Here is a 24294-nt window from a genome sequence, read left to right on the forward strand (position 1 = left end):
ACAACAGGCTGATGTGACAGTACTGCCCATTTATTTCTACATTGAGCTCATACGACCCTATGGCAGCCGTATTTCTGAGAAACAAAAATAACCATCCTGCTTCCTGAATAGGATCTAGTATAAAAGCGCACTACGCTGCAGTAATCGTTCGCTTCCAGGTGACATGCAGATGCAGAAATCAAAAAGCATCACATGAGCAACAGTTTTTTTTTCCATAAATTAAAAAAACAATCAAGATATGCTATGGCTGCTTAGTCAACCCCCTCTTTACCATCGTACTCGACAGATGAACCTCACAGCTCTACATGAGGCTTAGTGAATCCAGTACAAGGCACTAAGACGTAGTCAGCAATAGAGCAAAGGCAGGATCACGTTATCACTTCCTTTACAGAAGACTGCGTGTAGAAGACCACAGAATGAAGGCCTCAGCGAGGTTTCAGGTGAACTTTAAATCTCGAAACGCTGGGGGACCATGTGAGGTGAGACATTTCAGGACAGATCGGTTTGAAAGAAATCTTGGATGGTTTTGCAGAAAGTCTCATCTTTTCGGACTTTGCCTGAAGGCATCATCACAGTTACACTCAGAAAAGTGGACACAACCGCATTAACCTTCTACAGCGGCGCCTTTATCAACCCAGTGACATCACCAGCTAAAACTATATTCAGTCAGGAGTGCATGGACAGCATTCACATATTCCCAGCTACAACAACAGCAGAATATTTACACACCAGAGTCTGAAGACACACGAAGAAGAGTTATTCGCCGTACTTCATCGTTTAGAGGCGCTCCTATGATCAGATTATAATCTTACATATTCATTACCGGTTATGAACCTGCGTTCATTTCTTAAGATCAACCTTAAGAAAATAAATAAAATATCAAAAACAGTACCGACAGTAAGAAAAAGAGCACTGTGAAAAATGGCATTTAAATAAAGAATTGCGCAAACTTCAACTTATAAAGCTGACAAAAAAACTTTTAGGTGCTTGTAATTAGATAATTAAAAGTCCAGAGCCAAATGAAAATGTATCTTTTTTTCCTTTTTTTAAAAAAAAAATTATCTCATGTTTACTAGCTGTGACCAATCCAGGAAATATGTGCTGGATATCCACCATGTGCCGAGCAGACAGCTGACCTCGAGCAATAAAAGTGAGTCGACTGTATCGTCTGGATGAGGTTAGTCGATATGCCTCTGCCACTCAAATGACTGAGACTGTGTAATGTCCCTATAATGCTTCAAAAATTATCATATATCATGTATGTAAACAATCATTCCACCAGCCACAGACTTCAGTCCTCCATGAAACAATTCTGCCAAAAAATAAAACAGCAGAGCCTTGAGCATAAATTTAAAATTTCCATAAGAAAGTGTTGCAACTTTTAAAATGACTAGAAGAGTGCAGATCTCCACCAGGTCTGAGGGCTTGTGGGTGGAGAACAGGGAGTGCAGAGTGGGATATTTTGTCTCCTAGGATGGCGTAGGCATGAACCGCCTCACTCTGCCTCTGATTGGCTTACCCTGATATTCTTACCCTTAACCCCAGCCAATCTTACTCCTCATGCCTAAACCGAACTGACCTGACCAACCAAGGCAACGAGCACTAGCCAATCAGACGCAGAGCAGGGTGGGTCATGACTCCGCCGACCTACAAGATGTAAAATCTCAAAGTGAGGAGAAACCGCCAGCACTAACATGATGCATGTTGAGATTCCAAACTGAAGCAGGTGTCGATCACTAGCAGCCCCTGCTGGCCAGTGAGAGGAGTGACGAGTGCAGTATGAAACAGAGCGGGCAATAAAACGGGTACTCCAATTAATTGTGAATTGCTGAAACCATGAGAGAGAAAACGTGCACAGAAAGAACTAACCTGATGAGTCCAGTAGTGTGGGAGATTAGCTGGGACAGATACACGCATACACACACACACACACACACACACACACACAACCAAGTGCAGGATCACCCCCCAGGCTTACAGCTGTCAGAGATATTTAGTTTTCTAATAATCATTTCTTTACACGATACACAGCTTTTGAATCAGACAGTGGAGAGTTCCAGTTTAGGTGCCATCAAATAAAAAAACTAATGATCGGCGTCACATCGTTTATTTTGGCTGAAAAAAACATTTTAACCAATGTCTAAGGATTAAAAAACGTCTGAAGAAGAATTGAAGTTGAAATGCTTCCTGATTGACACAGGTGTCAGTTTTAGGCAAGTCCTTCACATACGCTCCTCCACAGCAAGCAGGGAGGGGGTGGGAGGTCATTTAGGGAACTCTGCAGTGTGGCCGAGGCCTTTCGGAAGGGTGGGCTGTTTTGAGGGCGTGCATCCAGCGTGGACTGGTTCCAAGGGAAGGTGGGGATCCTGGTACGCTGGGGGCACGTGAGCGGATTTGGTGGGCTGTGGAGGCGCCGGCTGACGCTCCTTGGGAGGTGTCGCCGGCCTCTGGAACTCTGGTTCCTCAGTTTTAGCCACCCCACCTTGGCTGTTGTCTCCTTGTGGACGTCCAAAGGGGGTTACGGTGGCGTCGGGCCTGGCAGGGGAGGAAAAAGAGACTCGACCCGAGGTGGGGCTGTGGTCATTTGGCCGCTGCTCCTCCTCCTTGTCCTTCTCCTCGGGATGGTACTGTTTGAGGCGGATGTGCCAGGCCAGGCTGCAGACCGCGGACACCGTCTTGAACTGGTGGATGACGTTCCTCGGGATGAAGTAGATGTCGTCGTCGCAGAGCTGGACACGGACGTAGCGGATGCCTTCCCTCCTCAGCTGGTTGAGCTTGGCATCGTCCACCCACTGGACGCACTGCAGGAAGACACGCGGTGCTTTCGTGTTGAAAACTTTAAGCAGTATACAACACCTGTAGTATAATAATGAAAAGTCCAGTTCTCACCTGAGACACCGGGGGCTCATACAGATCCAGCTGCAGACTCTGGACGACTTCATTGAAGTCTCCAGCTTGGAAACAGACAACATCTTTGGTTATCCGAGGTCGGTTATTCCTGCGAAGGATTAGAAAAAAGGTTAGTACTCCTTCCTCAACCCACACCATTCTGTCAAGACTATACACAAAACTTTTACTAACCATTCTCCAAAGTGCACTGCCTTCAGTACCCCAACAGCAGCGGTGCTCTGCCAGTCAAAACTCTGGCCTACATGGTCAGCATGGGCCTTAGTCCGGTCCTCGAACAGAACCTCTCTGGGTTCGCTGGCCCTCGGCAGGTAGTGCAGATTTTTTATCTCATTCATGGACCTGCACAGACAGAGGACAGGTTTTCAGTCTCCACTTTCACGATCGTGTCACAATCAGGACTGTGGTTCCGGCAGCTGAGGTCGTACCTGCGTCTCTTGAAAGGCGACTTGGGCGTGTCGGCAGTGGGAACCATTTGTTCTCCGGGTCGCACCCACATGATGGGCCCGTCGTCACTCTGAGAACGACAATCCAGCTTCAGACTGGAGAGGCTTCCCCACGGTAGGGTCATCTGTGCCGACACACACACACAGACATTCACACACACAGTTGTGAGTTTCAGCTTCATGGTACTGAAGCACATTTGGTTTTTAAACATCCTGCATGCTGCTGAAACCTGTGGCCGTGAGCTTATGGCAGAATTGCTTGTGATGTGATTGACATTGCAGAGTTATAGAGTTAGAGGCACTGTATCGAGAATGTGAGATGATTCTTGTCTGAGATCTAGAGGAGGGTGCGCAGGTTATAACGGACGATGGCAGCGAGAGCAAAAACACATTGTTCCTGCTGTGACTGCTATCGCGTGCCGAGTGAGCTGGAGTACAAACGCTCCCCCCAAAAAATGGTCGTCAGAATATTGCTAAAAATGAATCCTCCTCTGACCTTGAGAAAGGGTGACTCCTCCAGCATGTCAAGGAACTCTGGGAAATAGTCTCCAACTTCCTCATCCACGGCTCCCACCAAGCTGATCTGCCTCATGGGTCCGGACCGGTACGTTCCTGAACAGTACGTCCGGCTCACCTTGCACAGGGGAAACATCTTATGTCATTCAGCGTGTCCCATTTGATTCTACTCATTAGCTGTAAACAGTATGTACTATTTACTAACCGTCTTAGTAGACAGCTTTTCCAGTATGCACAACAAAACAACATTATCAGGTTTTTTTAGCGTGCATACTGACTGTTTTTAGTGCTTACTTTTGTCACTTTTCCAGTGAGCACGATGCATAAGCAAAACCTGCATAAATTTAGTCAGTAGTATGCAAATGTTGGATTGCATTAGCCTCTGTTGCACATATATCTACAAGATATAATTGCTAATGTTTAACCAAAAGTTAATCGCTGTACTACTTTGATCTGAAGATGCAACAAACCACTTTTTTCATTTCCTATTCCCACAGCTGAATTTGAATATCTGCCGACACTGATACCAGAGCTCTTTTTTCTTTTTCTCTTTTTCTTTTTCTTGTTGTTGTTAACGCATTAAATTTAAATGCAATTTATCTGAACGGCAGGGAAAGTGGGCTTCGGCTACAAACAGTAGCGGGAGCGCAAATATGCTAGTGTTTTGGAAAACAAATCAAGTGCACAGCAATCAAGTGCATTTTCAATCACTATTCAGTAGGAAAAATGAATAAGGTTGTCAAACTGAGAAGTTAATGAAAAAATGCAAGAACAAAATAAAAAAAAAACATCAACTATAATTAGAAAAGAGAAATTTGGATCAGTAGGTGGATCAGTGATGTCAATCGGATATCCAATGAGTGAAGTAGGTCAGTGTCGACACCCTCTGCTGACGCTGGATCGGATCAGGCTCAACTCTACTTGGAGCAGAATAAAACTACTGCTCCACGGACGCTGCATGTAACTTGCAATATCACCTCTGGCCAATACAATCCTTTAAGCCACAGGCAGAGTTTGCACTCTCGTACCTCAGTTTAAAGGCTGTGAAGAAGCTGCAGCAGCACATCAGGCCTGACGGATGCGTTTTGCTCTGTGTGGAGAATCTGTGTGGCCTCACCTCAGTGTTCACCTGAGTATTCAGATGGGTGGGAAAATCCATACAGAGTCGCACTGATGGGTTTCTTACATGCTTAAGAGTGTGTCCAGCAGAGAAGCCACAGACCACAGCCTGTGAGTTTTATACTATGATATGAGGATTTCTGTTTTAGCACTGGGGGTTACACGAATCTGCATAACGTTGTTATCCTGGAACATGAACACGGCCGTGGGTATGATATGTTACGGTCGGCAGTTAGTTTATTGTCAGGACTCTCTGGTGGTGAAATGATCAAACTGGGTTGACTTTCCCTGAATAAAGAGAAAAGCGCTGAGCTCTCTGTGTCCTCTGCAGATCTAACATCACACATGCAGACATCCTGGCTCATTCTTCCTCCTCTCCCCAGTCTTTCTCAGGCACAGAGGGTCTGTATAATCCTTCACCGCCATGGAGCAACTTTATTAGATCTCTCTCTTGGCACCGTCGCAGGTTTTCAGACTGTGTACTTTGGACTGAATCAAATGCTGGGTGGTAAACATGTACCTGAGCTCATGCATGGCCCAGGCCTTCAACTTGGCAGTCTGCTCATTTTAGCCACCTCAGCTTTTTTCATACAAGCATCTGATCTACCAAATTCTATTTTTTTTTTTTTTTAGTTTCTTAATTGAAATCAATTATTTTGTATCAGTAATTTAAAATAAAACCAAAATCCATATTCCTTAAGTATTCCTCTTCTGACATCCACCTTGATTCTCACATGACAACATGAGGTCTGACCATAACTGACCGGCTGCAACCCTGAAATGCTCCAATAAAGTTTAAAGCAATAGAATTTCTATGCGAGTGCATGTCTCTGTGCCACTAAGCTAAGATAAGATAAGAGTTTATTAATCCTCAGCCGGGGAAATTCAGCAGGCACTGAGGGCCGCTGCCCTCTTGTCTACTTATTTACTCAATTAGTCACCTGACAAATTTCTTTTTTTTAAGCAAAAAGACCAAAATTTCCCTGATTCAAACTTCTCCAATGTGAGCATTTGCTGATTTTCTTCTTCTGATGGTAAATTGGGCCATTTTCAGCCTCTGACTGTTGTTTGGACAAAACAAGCACGAATGTGTGAACTTTGGCACCTTTTTCACTATTTTCTGACACTTTATAGACTAAATAATCAGCTAATAGATAATATAACAACCATATTTAATTGATAATGAAAATAAGTATTCCTTGCAGCCCAAATTTAAAAAAGGTTCACAACAGAGGCCTGGTTGATTGAGCTGATGAGGAGCAGCACCACATGACCACCGCCCTCATCAGAAGCTCTGATTTATGAACTTCACTGTGATAAAAGTGCAGGATTTTGTCTTGTTGAGCGCATTACACAAAACCTTTGTTAACACCAGGACGACCTCTTGCTTTTTCACATACCTGAGAGTGAAAGTTGGCAATAGTGGTGGTCTCAATGTCTTTCTTGCCCAGTATCTCCATTTTGACTGGTGTGTTGGGGAAGTTGAAGGCAAAGTAGTCCAGGAAGTCAGGTAGATAGGAGGCTGCACTGTGCACCACTGCCAAGGCATAAGAGGCTGCGCCTCTGGGCTTCTCCGCAAAGGCCAACTCCAGAAACTCCCGGGCGAAGCACTCCACCTCAGCCGGGCTGAGACAAGCTAACTCATCGGCATAGGCGTGCAGAACTGACCCCCCGCCGTTGGCTTGCCGTTCCTCGTGCATGAAGCGTCCGTAGCAGGTGCCCGTCTGGAGGCAGGAGCTGCGGATATAGTGGTCTTGGTGTGAGAGGAAGGGGACGTGGCCCAGTTTGAGAGCGTGGAGGTAGGGTTGGTGGTTGTCGACAGTGTCTCGGCCAGGCTGGCGATTGCTTTCATGCTTCACGGTGCCAGGCAGGGACGGATCAGGGCAGACGGGCAGAGCGAGGTCTGCTCCGAGCCCTGCACACACGGTCTGGACCGCTTTGTTGTGCATGTGGCGGGCCTTCTTGGCACCGTGCTCATCCTCACGATGCTTCTTCTTCTTCTTCTTCTTCTTCAGGAGATACTCCTCCAGCGTTAGAGACCTGACGTTCTCATTGAGGGGCTTTGGCTCTACAAGTGCAGGAACAAGTAAAAGTCAGGGAGTGAGGTGAAGCCGGGTTTGAACACTACATCTGATTATTTTTCTCAACAATGCACAGTCCATTAAATTAGCACTGATGACTCATAATTGCATGCAACCCACACTCATTATTGTGCAGGAGCTGCCAAACTCATCTCTTGTCATGCATCCTAAAAATAATCTCCACCAGACCACAGACCGCCTATTTATAAGACTTTGGGGACATATGCATTTATTTAGTTCTTTATAATGGCACTATTGCCTCTCCTGTAAGAGGGCAGGTAAAAGTTACAGACTCAAATCTGCTCTAACTACAATACTATTTTTACACCTATTACAGTGTTAATTCCTGGTAAGAGAAAATTGCAAACCTCTAACAACTAGTCAAAGGCTGATGCTGGCCCCTGGGCATCACCCATAAATACATGTATTCCATTTAATTCCCAAAGGCTACTCCCCCCTCATGCATGCACGCTGTAATAAAACTCACCCTTGTTCTTCTTCAGCTCAGCGTGTTTCACATTGGCCTCGGTGTTTTCCTTCTTGAGCTTCAGCCTGGGCTCTTTATCCCTGCGTTTTTCCTGGAAATCCTGGGGCTTGGCCTTGACCGTTTTGAGAGGCGTGAAAGTGAAGAGCGCAGGTGGCTCCGGAGGCACCGCTCGCTTCCTCTGCAGCTGCTCTGGCACCTTCCGCGGAGGAGGAGGAGGAGGAGGTGGAGGCAGAGTCGGCTGCAGGCTCTTCTTGGTGCCGTTGGTGAGGCCGTGGTGGTGGTGGTGGTGGTGGTGGTGATGGTGCTGGCTGTGCTTGTGGCTGTGCAGGACATGTTTACCTGCGCTGAAGTTGTGGGCTTTCGGATTCTGCTGCAGCTGATGCGGCTGGTGGCTCCGGTGCTCGGCGTGTTGGTGGTGATGGAGCTTCACTTTCTTCGCCTCCTTCTCAGACCGTTTGTCGGCCGACGGCGACAAATCCCTTTTCTTCTTCTTTTTCCTCTCTTTAATGAACCTATCCAGACTCTCCCTCAGCCTTTCTTCCTCTACTTTCGCACGGAGCAAGTCCACTTGAGCTGCCATCTTTGCACGTACAGTACATTTAAAGGACTCGAGATTCCCACTGCGCAGGTCCCCCCGAAATTGTAGTCCTCCTGGCGTTGATTTGTAGTTCGTTTGAATGTTTTGGGTCTGTTGCGCACGCGTAACGCGGGCAGCCACGGGTGATGTAGTTTGTTGATGCTGCAGAGAGACACGGGAGTTGTAGTCCATTCTGTACTGTACGCGTGCTGTTCCGCACGCACTCACTCCTGCTCAGCTGACGTCATGGTTAATTTAATCACGGCCGCGAGAGGCAGCAGAGAAACGTCATCGGCGTGAAACAGCTGACAGGTTCACGGACATGCTGGAGGGACCCGACAAGACTGATGTGTGTCAAACAAATGGCTTTTCTCTTTAAATCTTTCTTTAAACTATATATATGCAAAAATAAGCTGCTCCACAGTTTACCTGAGGCTAATGTGAGGCCTGAATTAAACAATAAGTCTTTGAAGTAAAAAAAATCACGCTTATTGTTATTATTTCTCCACCGCAGCCAAAGCTGCTGAAGCCTCCTATTACCTTCACCATATGTATTAACTGTGGATTTTATTCCTCATCACAAACACTGAAAGCACATTTTAATGGCCAGTGTGAAAAGGAGCCAGACACACCAAGCTAAACCTGTTTCATTGTACATACAGGGGGGCGGGGGCCTGACTTTTGCAATATTTCTTAATTTATACATAGTCTTCTATAGGTGATTTTATTTTCTATCCTTTTTATTGTCTATTTGTTCTACTTGTTCTGTTTTCTATCTCTCCGTTTTATTGTGGTAAATTTCTCTGGCGTGGGATCAATAAAGTCTTATCTTATCTTACACTGTGACCTCATCCTTTAAGAGAATTTGTGCTGGCAGTTAATACAGCAGCTAAACTGCACATGAAAAGCAATTTGTGAGGCTGATGGATCAAGTATCAACAGGATATATTTCAGCTTCCTTAAATGCACGATAAGATCAAAAAACACCTCCGGCATGTTTATTCAGTAAACCTTTATTTATCAGTGCATGAACAGAATGCCATGACCAGATTATTTCTTTTCACCCATTTTATATCATTTCCTCTCACTTCCCTTAAAAAAATAATGAAACGATTTACAGAGGATTTTTTTTTTATGCATGAAGGCAAATATTTATACAGGTGCTGTACAATTTATAAACATTTACAACTACCATGATGTCAAAACCTAAAGACTTCTTTCATATGTTGGAGCAATGCAAGGCCACAGTATCATACATGGTAATGGCATGAGGAGTAAATAATACAGTAGCCCATCATATCAACAGTAAAGTGGACAATAAATTAGTAAGTGGTCTCACAGACCAGTAGATGCAGGTGTTACTTCTGTACATCCTTGAACAGGCTGATGAGGGTTCACTCAATGATTAGTGTGTGAATAGCAGTTTATGAACCACTAGATGTCTCTGTACTCCACAGTAGCAACACTGAAACAACACCAAATTTTGTCTTCAGAGCAGGGCACAACTGATCCCAATAAATTAAAAAAATATATATGTATATTTTCATCTGGGATTTAAATCCCTGTAATTTCAAATAAGACTCCCAAAGAAGCCTCTTTCACATTATGCACTGTGTGCCACGTCTACCCCTCCTCGTGTGGAAAATTAACCGCTGTCTTCGGGAGTCTGGCTTTATTTAGAGCACATGAACATGACGGCCACAACGTTGGTAGTGATTAACAATGAAGCGAAAATGTGCATACTATTAATTTCTCACACGCTAAAAAAAAAAAGATCAAAAATAGATTCAGAGGTTAGAATGAGGGTAAACGGTGTGTTTTTGTGCCTACATTTATGATGATAAAAATACAAACGCCTCTTAAAGTTTTAATAAGTTGAAGGCAGAGGTCTCACTTCTTACAATCAAGCTCTGTTAATTCAACTCATCTAAATTATGCTTCAATATAAGAGTAATCACTTTGTTAAATAATACAGGTTTTGGATTAAGTATAGTCGATGCTACAGCGATATCTAAAATACACAGGCCGACCAGTCCGCTCACACACACACACACACACACCAACACACACACACACACACACACACACACACAGCCAGAGGGCCTAAAATACAGAGCTGCTAACAGTAGACAACATTATGAATCAGGCTCGCGTGACGTTTACAGACCATGAAAACGCAGAAACAGAATGTATAGATTGCTGTTTATATGGTGTTAGTACTTCAGATGGCGATGCTTATCTACACATTCTATTTCCATCGTTAACTTCACATCAAAAGTGAAATGACTCAGAATGGATATGCGTACTAACTGTCTTGCTTACATATAATTTCAATAAATTACATTATGCTTTATCATTAACACACATGTAACAAACATTAGAACTATAACCACAAGTGTCTGGTCTGCTGATTGATGCATATAAAGCTCCAGGGTCGTCTGGTAAGCTAATGGAATCAGAGTGTTTCAGAGTCTTCTCATGTGCATGAATACAGTCACACGTGCAGTTCACATCCCAGGCCGGGCTCTCAAAGAAACATGACAGTAAACGACGGAGAAGACACTCTGTCACCCCTTTGCTGCTGATTTTTAGGAGAAGCCTCAGTCTTTCAGCACATCCGTCAGCGACAGCAGCGGTGAGTCGATCTCGCCGGGAGGAGAAGCCGAGTGATTGCATGAATATGTCTCAAACCTTCAAAAAAAAATCCTTCATCGAGGTGAGCCGACAGGGAGAGCAGTTCATCTCAGTACCCTCAAACAGCCTCACAGTGAGTGCAATACGGAGCAGCTTCTTTATAACCGGAGTCCCTGATTGGCACAAAATAGACTTCAGCGTCGCATCCAAAAAAAAAAAAAACTACACTCAGAACCGAGCCGGTACACACATGTCCACGCATCATCGCATGCTACAAATACTCCTGTAGGTACAAGCACGCATGTCGGATCAGACGTCAGCAGCTTGATGCAAACTGACCGAGGCAAACTGGGTGAAAAAACAAACAAACAAAAAAAAAAGAATGAGCAATGAGAAGCTATGTTGCTGGTAACACAGTGATCTGCTTCGATTGAGAGAAAGAGAGAAAAAAAATCCTTCCGTTTTGAATGTCCATCTTTCAGAGGCTCAGCTTTCTCGCCGTTAACCCAGAGAGTCCGGGCAGGATTTCAGATCTCCGCCTATGTTGTGTCCACCTGGGCCTGGATCTTGGCAGAGCTGGGAACTTTCCATGGACCGGGGGTGATGGGAGCCTTCTTGAGAGTAGTGGTCCCGTTGCAGCTGGGGTCCTGGATGCTGCTGCTGGAACCACCGGGGTCCTTTCTATTCACTTCTTCGGTTGGCCCGTGGTACCTGCCGTCCCGGTATTCCTTATCCCCCTTCTCTCTTCCAGTCCTCCGGCTCAGGGTGCCACTGTCGGCGTCTGACCCCGCCCTCTCCCTGTGCGTTTGGGAATGGGATTTTTGCCCAGCTGCCTCTTGCTCGGCCCTTTTGTTCTTCTTGTAGCGTTCACTAGTCCCCCAGCTTTTGTCTTCAGTCTCTGCAGCCCCCCTCTCCTGCCAGTAGGCTGCATCCTCCTCCTTGTACCTCCTGTCTTTCCCTTCTCCATAGACAATGCTGGGCTGTTGGCCAGCTGGGCGCCTGGGGCTCTGGGGCTCCACCAGGTTCCTCAAAGGCGCCGCAGGGTCCTGTTCCCTCTTGGAGCTCTTCCTGGGGCTAGAGGAGCGGTGGTCTCTCTGCCCTTGGGCTTTTCTCTCCTTGCTCATATCCTCCAGGGACCCGCCGTGGCCTCGCTCTGTTTTTCTGGGGCTTGGCGAGCGCTCTACGTGATCCGCCCAGCCTTCAGCGGCTCTCTTGGGACTGGCAGGCTTGGAGTCACTCCTGCATGGTTTTCTGGTCTGGGTGCTGGGGCTGGTGGCGCGCTTCTGGTTTTGGTGAGAGAGCTGCTGTCCTCGCGATCTGTTAGCCTGCCTGCCGTGCTCCTGCCCAGCACCAGGGGACCCAGACGCCCTGGGATCCCCCGGGGAGAACACATCGGGGGCGGCTGTTTTGGGTGAAGATGGGGACAGTTCCGAGGTAGAGAGGGAGACAGAGGATGGAGAGGCTGGAGATGACTGCCCGTCTGATGCAGAAAGTCTGGGAAAGCTTGAGGTTGGAATGGTTACTTTGTCCTTTGAACCTATGAAACAAGCAGCAGAGAGTAAGAAAAGGTTCTAGCTGAGGAAAATCTGTTTATTATGTGGTTACATAAGCTAAAATATCCCTTACATGGAATATTTCTCACATGCAACAAAAGTTAAGGCTAATTAAACATGTCATGCAACAGAAGCAGATTATTCTCATATTGTGAATGATGCTTTCCACCCCGCTCGCTTTCTGTAATAACCCTCTAGATATTTCCCTCGTTGGAGATATGTATCGGCCGACGACATAGCTATCAATGGAGAGGCCGCCGGCATTCACCCAGCACTGGCATTTCAACCCCCCCCCCTCCCCAAGCTGATAAGAATTGCACAGCTGTGATTGAGAGCAGATATATGCAGCAGAAAACCAGAGAGAGCAAAAGAGGAGCGATGGGCTTAGTGGTGCTGAAATGAGATTTTGGATTTCTAGGAGCAGCGACTCATAGAAATTCATTCTGACGTGGTCTTCGGATTGAAAGGTTGATGCCAGTGAATGCACACAGATCCTTTCACCACTTGTCACTCACTGATCGATATCTAGTTAAGGACTTTTCTCCTGGTCTGCATCTTCATTCGCGCTCAGGATGAGGTGTGTGTTCAGTGGCATCCCAGGTTTTGCAACACCCTTAGAAAATAACTCGCGGGGCTCTGAAGCCTGCCAGCGCTCCTGCAGGTCTGTTCTTCTAGGACTCACTGCTTTGGCTCAGCCCTCCAGGGGAAGAGTAACTCTGCTTACGATACGCCGAGCGTTTACCAAGTCACAGATAACTGATCTACTTCAGATTGATCGTGGGGATGGAGGAAAGGGACAGACACTTAAATCTGGGAGATGAATCACTTTGAAAAGGAGACGTCAGAGGCAAAAGTAGGAGTACAAGGTTTACCAAGGTTATTAGGGACAGACCAAGAAAAGCAGTGAGGCCTTTAGTGATGCTCTGGTTTCATGTAGAAGCACAGGGTGGAAGAAGAGTTCAGACCTATAGGAGGAAAAGATAAATAGGTAGAAATAGCCGTGCCGGTGCAGAAAACCAGAGCAGATAAAAAAGCACAAGTAAAGACAGAAGTAGTGAGGTAGAATGAGAGGAGAGAAAAGTCAAGAGAGAAGCTCGCAACACATGCATGAGAATAAAGAAAGTCAGCACCCTGCTATCAAGCATATCCATACAAAAGCTCATATACATGTATGGTCAATATGCTATTGATCTGTATGCAGTGGCAACAATGTGTGTGAACGCATGCAGCCGTCAGCGGTCACTCACTGTGATCAGGGACCAAGCCCTGGCCAGGCCGAAGCAGCAGGTGAACTTTACTGCCTCCTGCTTGGATCAGCTCGATTGCTCGAGTGTGTGTGATGCCCTGGGTGGCCTCGCCGTTGATCTCCACGATCTGATCTCCGACCTGTGGAGCAGATGAAGTCCATACTTACACATCACAACACTTAGGTGCCGTGACCCACCTCAAAAGGTGGGAGAGACATCAGTTATTGTGGTTTGGCTCCCAAATTTGGCCCGATAACCACCATGGTCAGCAGTTGGAGCTGCAGCAGAGGTTGTGACACACAGCTCACAGAGGCAATTAAGACACCTTGAAACCCTTTTGTGACTAGATGCTGCAAATTGCCTCAAAGTTAATACTTAAGACAAATCTGTGAACACATTTGATACACATGTTTTTAATTTCAGTGTGACTTACACTTCCAAAAGTAACACTATCCGATGTTCATCACGTCCATAAATCCGCTTAGAAATCATAGCAAAAAGTCACGACTTATAACTCAAAACTATTCCAGTGCTAGCTGTTTGTGCATCCACGAGTACAACTGCAAACAGATGCTGCTAATAGCTAATCCTGCAAACTTTTAATGGTGCCACTTCACAACACTCTACTTTCTGTTTGCATACATGATTATCCCCCAAGTGCAACCCTGATTCCAAAAAGGGTTGGACGCTGTGGAAAACATGCATAAAGCAGAATGTGATAATCTGCTAATCCTTTTTGACATACACTTAATTGAAAACAGCACAAACACAATATATTTAATGTTTGACCTCATCAGCTTCATTGGGACAGGAGCAACAAAAGACTGAGAAAGCTGTGGAACGCTCCAAAAACACCTGTTTGGAACATTCCACAGGTAAACAGGTTGATTGGTAACAGGTGATAGTATCATGATGGGTATGAAAGGAGCATCCTGGAAAGGCTCAGTGGTTCACAAGTGAGGATGGAGCGAGGTTCACCACTATGTGAACACATGATTGGATAAGGGAGATTAAGGCCCAGGAACACTTTTTAAAATAGTTGTCGGTAAAAAAAGTTAGTTTGCAAGTGATTGAATTCTGGTTTTATTTATGTTTTTAAGCAGCTGCCCAGCTTTTTTGGAATCAGGGTTGTAGAAGCGAAACAAGAAATATTAACAGAAGTGACAAATAATTGCAATAATTTGAAATTTTTGATGGGGGTGTTGGGGCATGGACCTCCCTGAGAGATCAGTTTAAAGTGCGGTCGTGCAGAGGAGTATTTGCCGGTTAATTTGACACTGATGGAAAGAACCTCACATGTATCCTGCCGTCTTTCAGAGCGGGTCCGTCCTCAGCCAGGCGCAGGATGAACAGGCCCATGTTGTACTCTTTGCCTCCTCTCAGACTGAAGCCGAAGCCCCGCTGGCTGCGCTCCAGCTCCACCACGAAACAGCCCTGCAGTTCACAGACAAGAAGAAGAAGAGCCTTTGAGACGGTCTCGACGGACATAAAGGTTCCAGTCTGGAGTCAATCCTGGACAATCACTGCTGTGTGTTTGATACGCATTTTAATCTAATCGGACATCCCTCAGATTAAAAATTTTATTAAGATAAAGTGACACCAGAGCAGAAGGAGTGAATTAAAACCATGATAAATTGAGGAACACTTAATCATTTCGGCTGTGGTCTTACCTGCTTACAGCCTGACATGATGAGCGTTCCCATCTCTTTTGGTAGGAAAGAGTTCTTGATCTCACTGTCACCGTTCCTGCCCCCCGGAAAGACCACAAACACATCACAGTAAGACCAAACACGTCGTGGATATGAAATATATTTAGCCGTTTTTCATCACAGTGTGGCACCTTGAGATAAGAAGTGAATGTCGGCACATAAACAGCACATGAAAAGTGCAAATGTGTGCGCTCGGTGTTGTGAAAGGTGCTTTGTATCTTCTCCCACCAGCTTGTATATCTCATGTCAGCAGTGCCGCCTGCATGTGAATTACAGCACATGAAACGTATAGATGCTCTATATTGTGAAGAGAGTAGAGAATAAGTCTGGTTCTGCTGTGCCCAGTGTGATCCACACGCCGCCACGCCTTCATTACAGCAGCATGAGCCTCTTTCTGTTGCTTTCATTATACAACGCACAGAGACCAGTGTAAATCCTTCAAAGAGCCAAGTTGCTTTTGCAGTTCAGTGGCGGATAACGGGGGCATACTTTAATGCTTGGCAGAGCTCATTACAATGCCTTTGTGGGAACTTAGCTGTGCTGACACACTATCTGAAGAGTCTAGGCCTTCTTAGCAGCTCTGGCAAGGAGACCAGTTTACACACTTCATGCAGCCAAGCTGACAGCCTCGGCTGTCGCCAGGGCTGACCTTCGGCATGTGTTGGAGATTAGATGGAGAGGAGGGAGGGTGCTGCCAAGGAATGGACGGAGGGCTAAACGAGGAGAGGAGGAACACATGCTGATAGGCAGCGAGACGGAGCGGGCGAGAAATGATGGCGGAGAACTGCCGCAGCAGCGCTGGATTAAAAAAGTCTGACACAGGTAATCTTGTTTAAAAAGAAAGATCAAAGAGCGAGCGAGACGCCATTTTAATCTGCCTCTTTTTCTTTGCTGTGCCATCTAAACAGTGACCACGGGGGGATTTTCTGTCTGTCTGGATAACAAGGAGAGTGCGGGCCGCGAGGGATGGTAATGGGCCACTATGTGGCACAAACCAGAGCCTGCTTTGAGAGGATTTGGGCTAATTTATGGTTCAAGCGGCAGAACCTGTATTAGACTGTCTCCTGTGGACTCGGCGTTTGAGAGGGACGCTGGGAAGCTCGTGTGAATGCTTGTGCTTGTGCGGCAGCATGTGTGTATATCCGTGTACCTGTCTGGATAGCTGGGAGGTTGTTGGCCCATGGCTCTGTGCTGCGCCGAAGGGCTCTGCTTGGCTGAATTTGTTCCAGATGGAGGAGCGCTGTCTGTAAAGTCACAATTCATACAACACACACATTTACCATGATGCGCAGATTGCCATCTGCTATTGCAAGCAATCTCTACAACCTCCTTTTGACCACATTATAATTGCATCGGCATTATTCCCAGGGAATGCTCTTGATGTTCAAATCAGCTCCATGGGCCCGAGGCTTCCTCTGTGCCAACCTACCATCTTCAGGCACGACAGTGAGCGTGACAGAGGTGCCTGCATCCTTGATGAGCTGGACGATGTCGTTGTGCGACAGCTCCATGATGGACAGGCCGTTGACAGCAGAGATGCGGTCTCCCACCTTCATCTGACCTATGCGGTCGGTGGGGCTGCCCTCAATAATACGGCCAATCTTGTGAGGTATCACTGAAACGGGGAAACACAAGAGAAACTGTTGTTGTTGCAGGTTTGAGCAGCACTGATTCAATAAACCCAACATGAAGATATCACTTTCTAATAACAACGTGTTGCACAGTCTTTCTCTGAGCTGGGCAGTCAGTCAGGGACAAAGATGGTGCACAGTGACCTTCGGTTTGTGGTTACTGAAAATCTAATCAATATTTGTCTCCTAATATAAAAAGAAAATGACGGCAAACAGGATATTATGTGGTACAGAGTTTACATATTTACAATTCTTACAATGTTCTTATATTTGAAGTAGTCAAAATGGTGAATAATGAGGCTAAGACACAAAGGCCAGCCACTGTGTGTGTGTGTGTGTGTGTTTGTGTGTGTGTGTGTGTGTGTGTGTGTGTAAAAGTGTGTGTAAATGCTAACATCACCATGCTAATATGCTCACACTGCCAGTGTTTACATAGGAACGTTTAGCAGGTGTTTAACACATTCACCATCTTATTTTAGCGTGTTAGCATGCTAATGTGTGGAAAATTATCAATAAATCCAAACACAGTGAGTTGACTGGATGATGAGCAGAGATGAAATTCATCCTGAGAGGGAAATGAAGGCCAGACTTCATGGCGACGCTTCTAATACTTGTTCAGACATTTCACTCAAAATCACAACATGTGATGGGGCTAAACGATATGAAAAAACATATATGTGATGTGACTGCAATATTAGTCCTGATTTTAGTGGGAATGACCACTTTTGCATTTCATTTTCAATGAAAAAATAGAGTGAAATAGTGATGACGATGTGACGCTTGGATCTGTACCAAACAAGCACGTTCCCTTACATCTGGAGAACATGATCTGTGATCGCAGCTCCTGCTATTTGGATCTTGCACTTGGCTATGCTGCAAGAGTATTTCCACGAGTTGTTCAGCCCCAGCACATTGTCTTAAAGCCACAAAGGTCTGTGCAAAATGTTGTGCCAATCCATCCAGCAGATGTGTGAATGTTTCACAGGATACATGAACACTTTGACCTGCTGGTGGCATAACATGAGAGTCAGGGGATTCATCCTCTGAGGAACATGAATGTGCCCAATGGCTTAAAACCAACAAACAGAGCTTTCAGTTGCACATGAGATGTGTTTTTGTCTTTTTTTCTGACCTCCAGGTGGGGGCTTGGTCTTAGACGTCAGGATAACGAAGCCGAAGCCCTCGTTGTCTCTGCGCTGCAGGGTAACGTCAAAGCACTCTGGCCGGGCGGGCTGAACGGGCTGGACGGCGTTGGGAAGCTCCACAAGAGGCACCTTGGGAGAGCTGTTGACCAGGGCGGACGCGACCTGCTGGCTGCTCTCGTCCTCCCCGTCACCATCTGACAAACGACGGTGCACAGAAACACGGTGGGAGGTTACGGTCACGCTCGTCTCAACTGTTAGAATATTACATCAATTTGCTCATGATACAATGGGTCTACTCATTGCTTTCTGAAAGGACAAGTGTATATTTGCAGCGGGGGTCACTCTGATTTAGCTGACATACATTTTAATCCGTGAACAATTATTCATCAAAATGTTCCCAGTTTGTCGTCCTTGTGATCCTTCGATGAATAATCCAGAACACAGCGGCTTTACTGAAGACAGCCTTTTTGTTGTGTTTACCGCACACGAGAAATAAAAGACTGTCAACTCGACACTTGATGAAAGCCCTTTACAATTTGTTATTCATAGGACTGAGGCTGATCTACCTCAATCTCTCTTCATTGTGTGTTTGTTTTGCTGAGTCCCTGTTTTGTCAGCCGGCATCAGGGAATCTCTTTCCAAAGCCCTGCTTTGAAAGCATAAACCCTTACATGATTGATGCTTAATTTCTGCAACGTGATCAAAGCTGTTGTTGCAATACATCAAATCCAAAGTAATTTCTAAAAGTGCTTGTACTATTCACGGAGTGGTTATTTGTGGGGGTAAACAAGCCTGAATGCAGCAGGGGTTTGTGCTGCTCAAAAAGAAAAGTCAGCATGCCCCCCCCCCCTCCATTCTTTGAGATGTAAATCAACCATCTGATCTAATCTTCGCTGCCCTTCACACAACTCTAACCAGTCTCGACATACAAACGCAGAGCAAACACACTTCAGCTGCGAGCCACTTCTTTCTCGCCGTTTCTGTCTTTTTCCTGTTTTGATGGGCGAAATTTTTTTAATTCACATTCCTGAGATTAAAGTAAATAAAGATTCACCTCCTCCAAAACTTTATTTTCCTTTTCAGGAAAAGAGTCTGCTTAGAATAACACCCTAAAAGTCAATTTTGGTCGAACTTCATTTATTCAGATTTATCCGCGAGGAAGTCATCCAGAACAAATTTAAAGGATTAGAGAGAAAAAAAAAAATCCCAGATCAAAGCTTCCGCTGAGAGGTCCTCCTCCAGCATACTGATCCAAACAAGAAGCCGCGCTTAAAAGCTTCAAGTGCTCTCAGAGAAACGCCGGGCTGATTAGTCAAAAAGCGGGCCCACCTGAAAGCGCCAGTTTCCTGCGGACCGTGAGCATGACTTGGCCGTTACGGGCGGCGTTGGTCATCAGCTCCAGCACTTGCTTGTGGGATTTGCCCTTGACCGGCACGCCGTCTATACAAAGCAGCTCGTCCCCTGCACGCAGGCGCCCGTCCTTCTCCGCCGCGCCCAGTGGCACGATGGCGCCAATGTACACCTGTGGAAGCGGGAGGACATCATAGAAACAGCTTGGCACATGCAGGTCACGCAACTCAAAAGCAGAATTGGAGGATTTGGGATTCTAGCAGGACGCCCAATCTGGTCGCAAACGGCTGGACCGCGCTGGGCTGCTACCTACCGGCTGATCCGGCCCCTCTCCTCCCAGGACTCTGAAGCCAAAGCCTGACTCCTGGTTCCTTCTGATGTACACATCCAGATCCTTGGTATTAGGAGCTGCAGAGAGGAGATATTAGGTTTTTTTTTTAAATTCAAAACAGTATTATGCTGGTTGTGTGTTATGCATTGTCGAGTGTGCAGGTGTGTGTAATGTAGTGTTTCAAAGCCTGCAGTCAAGGGAAGGATATCTGACACTATTTCATCAGTTAAAGAAATATTTGATTCAAATAGCTACATACTATTATTTTATAATGTAAAGTCTGTAGCGTAGCTATGTCAGATGATTTTATCATATTATGATATATGATGAGTTAAAAAAAAGATTAATACAAAAGTCTCGTCCAAGATCAGATCCTCTCCTGAGCCACGGGGGCTGAGAACCACTCACGCACTGCGTCGTGTACACTTACGCTTGCTTTCCAAAATGGCCCTGGACTTGAGGTAGAGCTCAGACGCGTCCGGTTTGGGCGAAGACGAGCGCAGGGTGCTGGCAGGGAAAGGCAGCGGGTTGGGGGCCACCTCGCCGGGCTGGCCGAGGGTCTCTGTGCTGCTGATCATCTCCTGCCGGTGCGGCTGCGTGGCGGGCTGGGAGCACGGATGGGGCAACTGCTGCGGCACGGGGAGGGGCGCCTGCTGAGGAGGAGGCTGGGATATGGCTTGGGACATGGGAGCTGTGCACTGCAACACAGAAACAACTGTAAATATACTTCTATCCCTGTATAATATATATTACTTTATGCACATACTAGGATATATTATTTCATGCCAATCATTCACATCTTGGGTATAAATGAAGCTACAGCAGGAAACAGGATTTAAGGTGAGCTTCCCCTCCAGACTGACAACCTCAAAGTACCGCACTAGCCTTAATTTTTAAAAATAGTGCAACCACGCATTGTAATTCTGTGTTGAACCAATAAACCAGGGTGAGTAAGCCTGTTGCTGCCTCAGCTCCTCTCTATTTTAGGAGTGCAGCATGGAGGAGCAGCACAGGAACAAGCTGTTGAACATGGCCTATCATCTGAAACACCCATACGCAGGGGGATGTTAAGTTGCTGTTTGCCAGGAGCCAGCATATTTACCCACATGCAGCTCCAGAAATAACAGCCCGGCTAATGTGGGCTCACTGAATAATGTAGCCAACAACAGCTTCCACGGTACACAACACACACACACTGAGTGGTGCTTGAGGGTAAGCAAGACATTTAAAGTTAAAGTTAAAACCTTTCTCGCTTAATAATTCAGTGCATGCTTTGGTTCATTCGACAAAATGGGATAAAAACGTTGCAGAGATCTGCTTCAACTTACTGGTTTTAGCGATTTGACAGGAGACGTCTGACCTGTAAGCAGAGAGGCAGGAGTGGATATTAAATTCAGTCAGTTCCTTAAGAAAACAACAGGAAATATCTATTCAAACACGCGGCTTAAAGGTTTAGCGGATGAGGTGTGCTACGTATCTTTCTTTCCTCCGCTGACCTGCGAGCTTCACAGTACATCCTCTCCCACAAACTCTGCATACACTGAGTGAACTTGCAGCCCAGAGGTTCTGTGACTGTTTCGTAAGACCTCGCCCTGCTTTTGGCCAGAAGGGGGCAGCACAGTCCAGCAGCAGAAACGCTTCACGTGTCAGGATGGGAGACACGGAGGTGACCCTAAGCCATGGGAAACATGCTCTCCTCTGGGTTAAACCTCCCAGCTGCTGAGCGTAGCGAACAAACCCGAGCGCTGTAAATGCAGCGTTTCATAACCAGTTTGTGAATGGCACCAACAGAATGAAACAAATGAAATCAATGAATGCTTAGGCTTAGAGGAAATTTCTTTGTAACAAGCCTGATTAATTCCTTCAAATATGAGCTCTGACAGCATCTCCCCGGTCCTTTCACATCTCAGGCGCTGAGTGCACAACATATTCCACGGGGAAGGGTGGAATATGTCTCATTTCCAGATTTAAATCCAGAAGAGGGATCAGGGCCAGATAATTTCCTGTTTCGCTTCTCTCTGCTGCTCTCATCGGAAGGCACTTCTTTAGCCCCTGGCTGGAGTAAAGCTTGGCCTAATCCTGATCTATGGGCGACCTGAGGGATGCCCTGCAGCGCTGCTCATTTTAGTTCTGGAAAGCTGTGATCCACTGCTGCATTGTGAGCAGTAACACACACACACACATACACACACTCACCCACGCTTAGGTTGATTTTTTGGTGTTTTGTGGACATTTAACCTAACCCTAACCCTGACTTTAATCAATGACCCCCCCAAAAAATCAACTGTTTTCCAATTGGATACATGGCTTTTGTTGCCAATTGGACAAGCCATCCCCAATTAACTGGTTTTTAGTCTGAAATTTATCCCAGAGGGTGGCCTACGTCAGAAACACGCACACCAACATCAAAAAAATCATGTAAGGCTGGCACAAATGGGCAAAAATTAATAACGGCAGCGCGCAGCACACCCACCCACACACACACACACACACACACACATGCACACACAGGACAAGCCCCTGGAGCTCAGAGCAGAGCCCAGCTGAGCACATCTGATATGTGGGTGCAACGCTGGTCTCTTGAATCTAGGCTACTGCACTGCAGCACAGGCAAAGAGGAACAAGCCCTTCAAGTCAGTGAAAGCCTGAAGTAAGAAGAAGGGCAATGATTGCCCACCATGCTCTGCCTCTCCTCCCGCCCGTCTCTCTTTCTCTCTAAGCAGCAAGTGAATCACTGAAACTGCCATCTCTCCTCGCCTTCCCAGCACAGCTCACCATGTGACTAAGAATGACTTCCTCCCTGTTTGGGAAGGTGCACGGTGGATGATGCAGAGTCGGTGTGGACCAGAGCGTGAAATTGCTTTATTTAACATTGGGAGAATCTGTGTGTCCAAGCAAAACCTACAGAACGCCACAGCCCATCCTGCTGTTTATGAATTAAAAGACAGGGGTTTTAATTCATGTTATGTTGAATGAATGAATCTCGGGCTCAGCTGAGCAGACCTTTGTCGACATGTTGCTTTACCCCTTCAGATATTAATTTCCAATGCAAACAGGTGGGCTTCTCACCTCTGTTGTTTCACTCATTGCTTTCTTTTGTGAAAAAGGGAAAGTAAGAGAGAGAGAGAGACTACAGGCAACACAAAGCTGTGCAGGGATTAAAATGATTTCAGAAGCGTGGGACTAAACCACTAGACTATCTCCGGGCTCTAACACCTGTTTGTTGTCTGAACAGTAACCTGAGTAGATTAATATAGACAGCAGCGGTTTAACAACAGAGATGTCACAGCATCAGCACTGTAACCCCGCCAGCTGTGACATACTTCTAAGGATTAGTTCAATGCTGCAGGCTTACCTGCGGCCGCAGCGTACACTTCCAGCAACGCCAACTCTCGCTCCTGCCAACTCACCTCCTCTGAGCACCAGCACGTTGACCTCGCTGCCCACGGGCAGGTCTTTGAGGATGTCCACGACCTGGGAGTGGCTCAGCGTCTGGACGTTCTGCCTGTTGATCTCCTTGATAACGTCGCCCTTCAGCAAGCCGCGGCACCACTGGGCATCCAGGATCATCTTCACCTTTTGGCCCAGGGGGCAGTCTGCAATGGCGAAGCCGAAGCCTCCGGGGCCTTTCACCAGGGGCACGCTCACCAGCTCCGGCTGTAACAGCGTGGGGTCAGGGCCCTCTTGGTTGGGGACGTGAGGAAGGTGGTGGTGATGCTGGTGAGGATGAGGATGGTGGTGGTGGCGACCTCCGTTGGTCATGGGTGGCACTGCAGCAGTCTGCCTGGGGAGGGTTCCTCCATCTGGAACTGTGTAGTGGGGGTCCTGTGGCGTGGAGGTTGAGGGGGAAGGCGAGGTGTCCTTGGAGGTGCAGAGGCCTCCTGAGGCCTCCTCGCCGCTGCTGGGGTCCTCAGGCAGGGGGTAGCCCCGGCACAAGACCATGTCCACATACTGGTTGACTGGAATGGACTGGAACATCTGCACCACATCGGCATGAGTCTTCCCCAGCACACATGTCCCATTGATGTCCACGATCACGTCACCTACGAGAACAAAGCGCTTTTACACATTTGTGAAATGTCCAAATTTGACAGCGGGGACTGTCATTACTGCATCATTTAAAGAAGCGCATTAAAAGAGACATCCATCAGAGGCATTAATGTCCCTGATGGAGTTATCGCTATAAGTGAAAGGCTAATTATCTAACTGGACTGTATGAGTAGAATCTGTATCTGCTTCTCACTCTGCTCTTCTAACTCTTCAGAAAATTCAGATACATTAACGGAGCTGGAGAGAGCGGGCAGGAGCACAAAATAGAACAAGATCACTGACATGCTGTATCCCTCTTCCTCCTTTCATCTCTCTGCGAGAGAGCAGCCTCTCATCACCCCTGGTCTGGCTGAGCTACGGGCCTGGATGGCTGACTGGCTAGCTGGCTGAAAGCCCAGTGGAGGATTCAGCCCACCTACACAATCAATACCCTCGCAAGCACAGCTAAGGTTTCACTCTTGAAATGAGCTCCATATCCTAATGTAGTGCTTGTTCACACCCGCTGCACATA

General features: G+C 46.5%; 2 protein-coding genes across 2 annotated transcripts in view; both read right to left on the reverse strand.

Annotated features, from left to right (window-relative positions):
• Nucleotides 1-67: 67 nt before the first annotated feature.
• LOC121612949 (lysine-specific demethylase 9) lies at nt 68-8136 on the reverse strand. The gene is made up of 7 exons (XM_041946143.1): nt 7557-8136; nt 6389-7056; nt 3850-3987; nt 3336-3478; nt 3082-3249; nt 2890-2998; nt 68-2801 (listed from the first exon to the last, which is right to left on the reverse strand). The coding sequence occupies exons 1-7, from the start codon at nt 8134-8136 to the stop codon at nt 2265-2267; spliced, it is 2343 nt and encodes a 780-aa protein (XP_041802077.1). The 3' UTR covers nt 68-2264.
• Nucleotides 8137-9128: 992 nt separating this feature from the next.
• Nucleotides 9129-24294, reverse strand: part of magi3a (membrane associated guanylate kinase, WW and PDZ domain containing 3a) — a 106515-nt gene continuing 91349 nt past the window's right edge. Inside the window, exons 10-21 of the mRNA XM_041945315.1 lie at nt 23144-23776; nt 21062-21093; nt 20164-20431; nt 19716-19810; nt 19382-19574; nt 18040-18246; nt 16706-16891; nt 16427-16520; nt 15238-15313; nt 14864-15001; nt 13568-13706; nt 9129-12304 (exon numbers count right to left, since the gene is read on the reverse strand). Coding sequence (XP_041801249.1) covers nt 11307-12304; nt 13568-13706; nt 14864-15001; nt 15238-15313; nt 16427-16520; nt 16706-16891; nt 18040-18246; nt 19382-19574; nt 19716-19810; nt 20164-20431; nt 21062-21093; nt 23144-23776 — 3059 coding nt within the window. The 3' untranslated portion in view covers nt 9129-11306. The remainder of the gene's footprint in view (nt 12305-13567; nt 13707-14863; nt 15002-15237; nt 15314-16426; nt 16521-16705; nt 16892-18039; nt 18247-19381; nt 19575-19715; nt 19811-20163; nt 20432-21061; nt 21094-23143; nt 23777-24294) is intronic.

This window comes from Chelmon rostratus, chromosome 10 (genome assembly GCF_017976325.1).
Source record: "Chelmon rostratus isolate fCheRos1 chromosome 10, fCheRos1.pri, whole genome shotgun sequence".
NCBI lineage: Eukaryota > Metazoa > Chordata > Actinopteri > Chaetodontiformes > Chaetodontidae > Chelmon > Chelmon rostratus.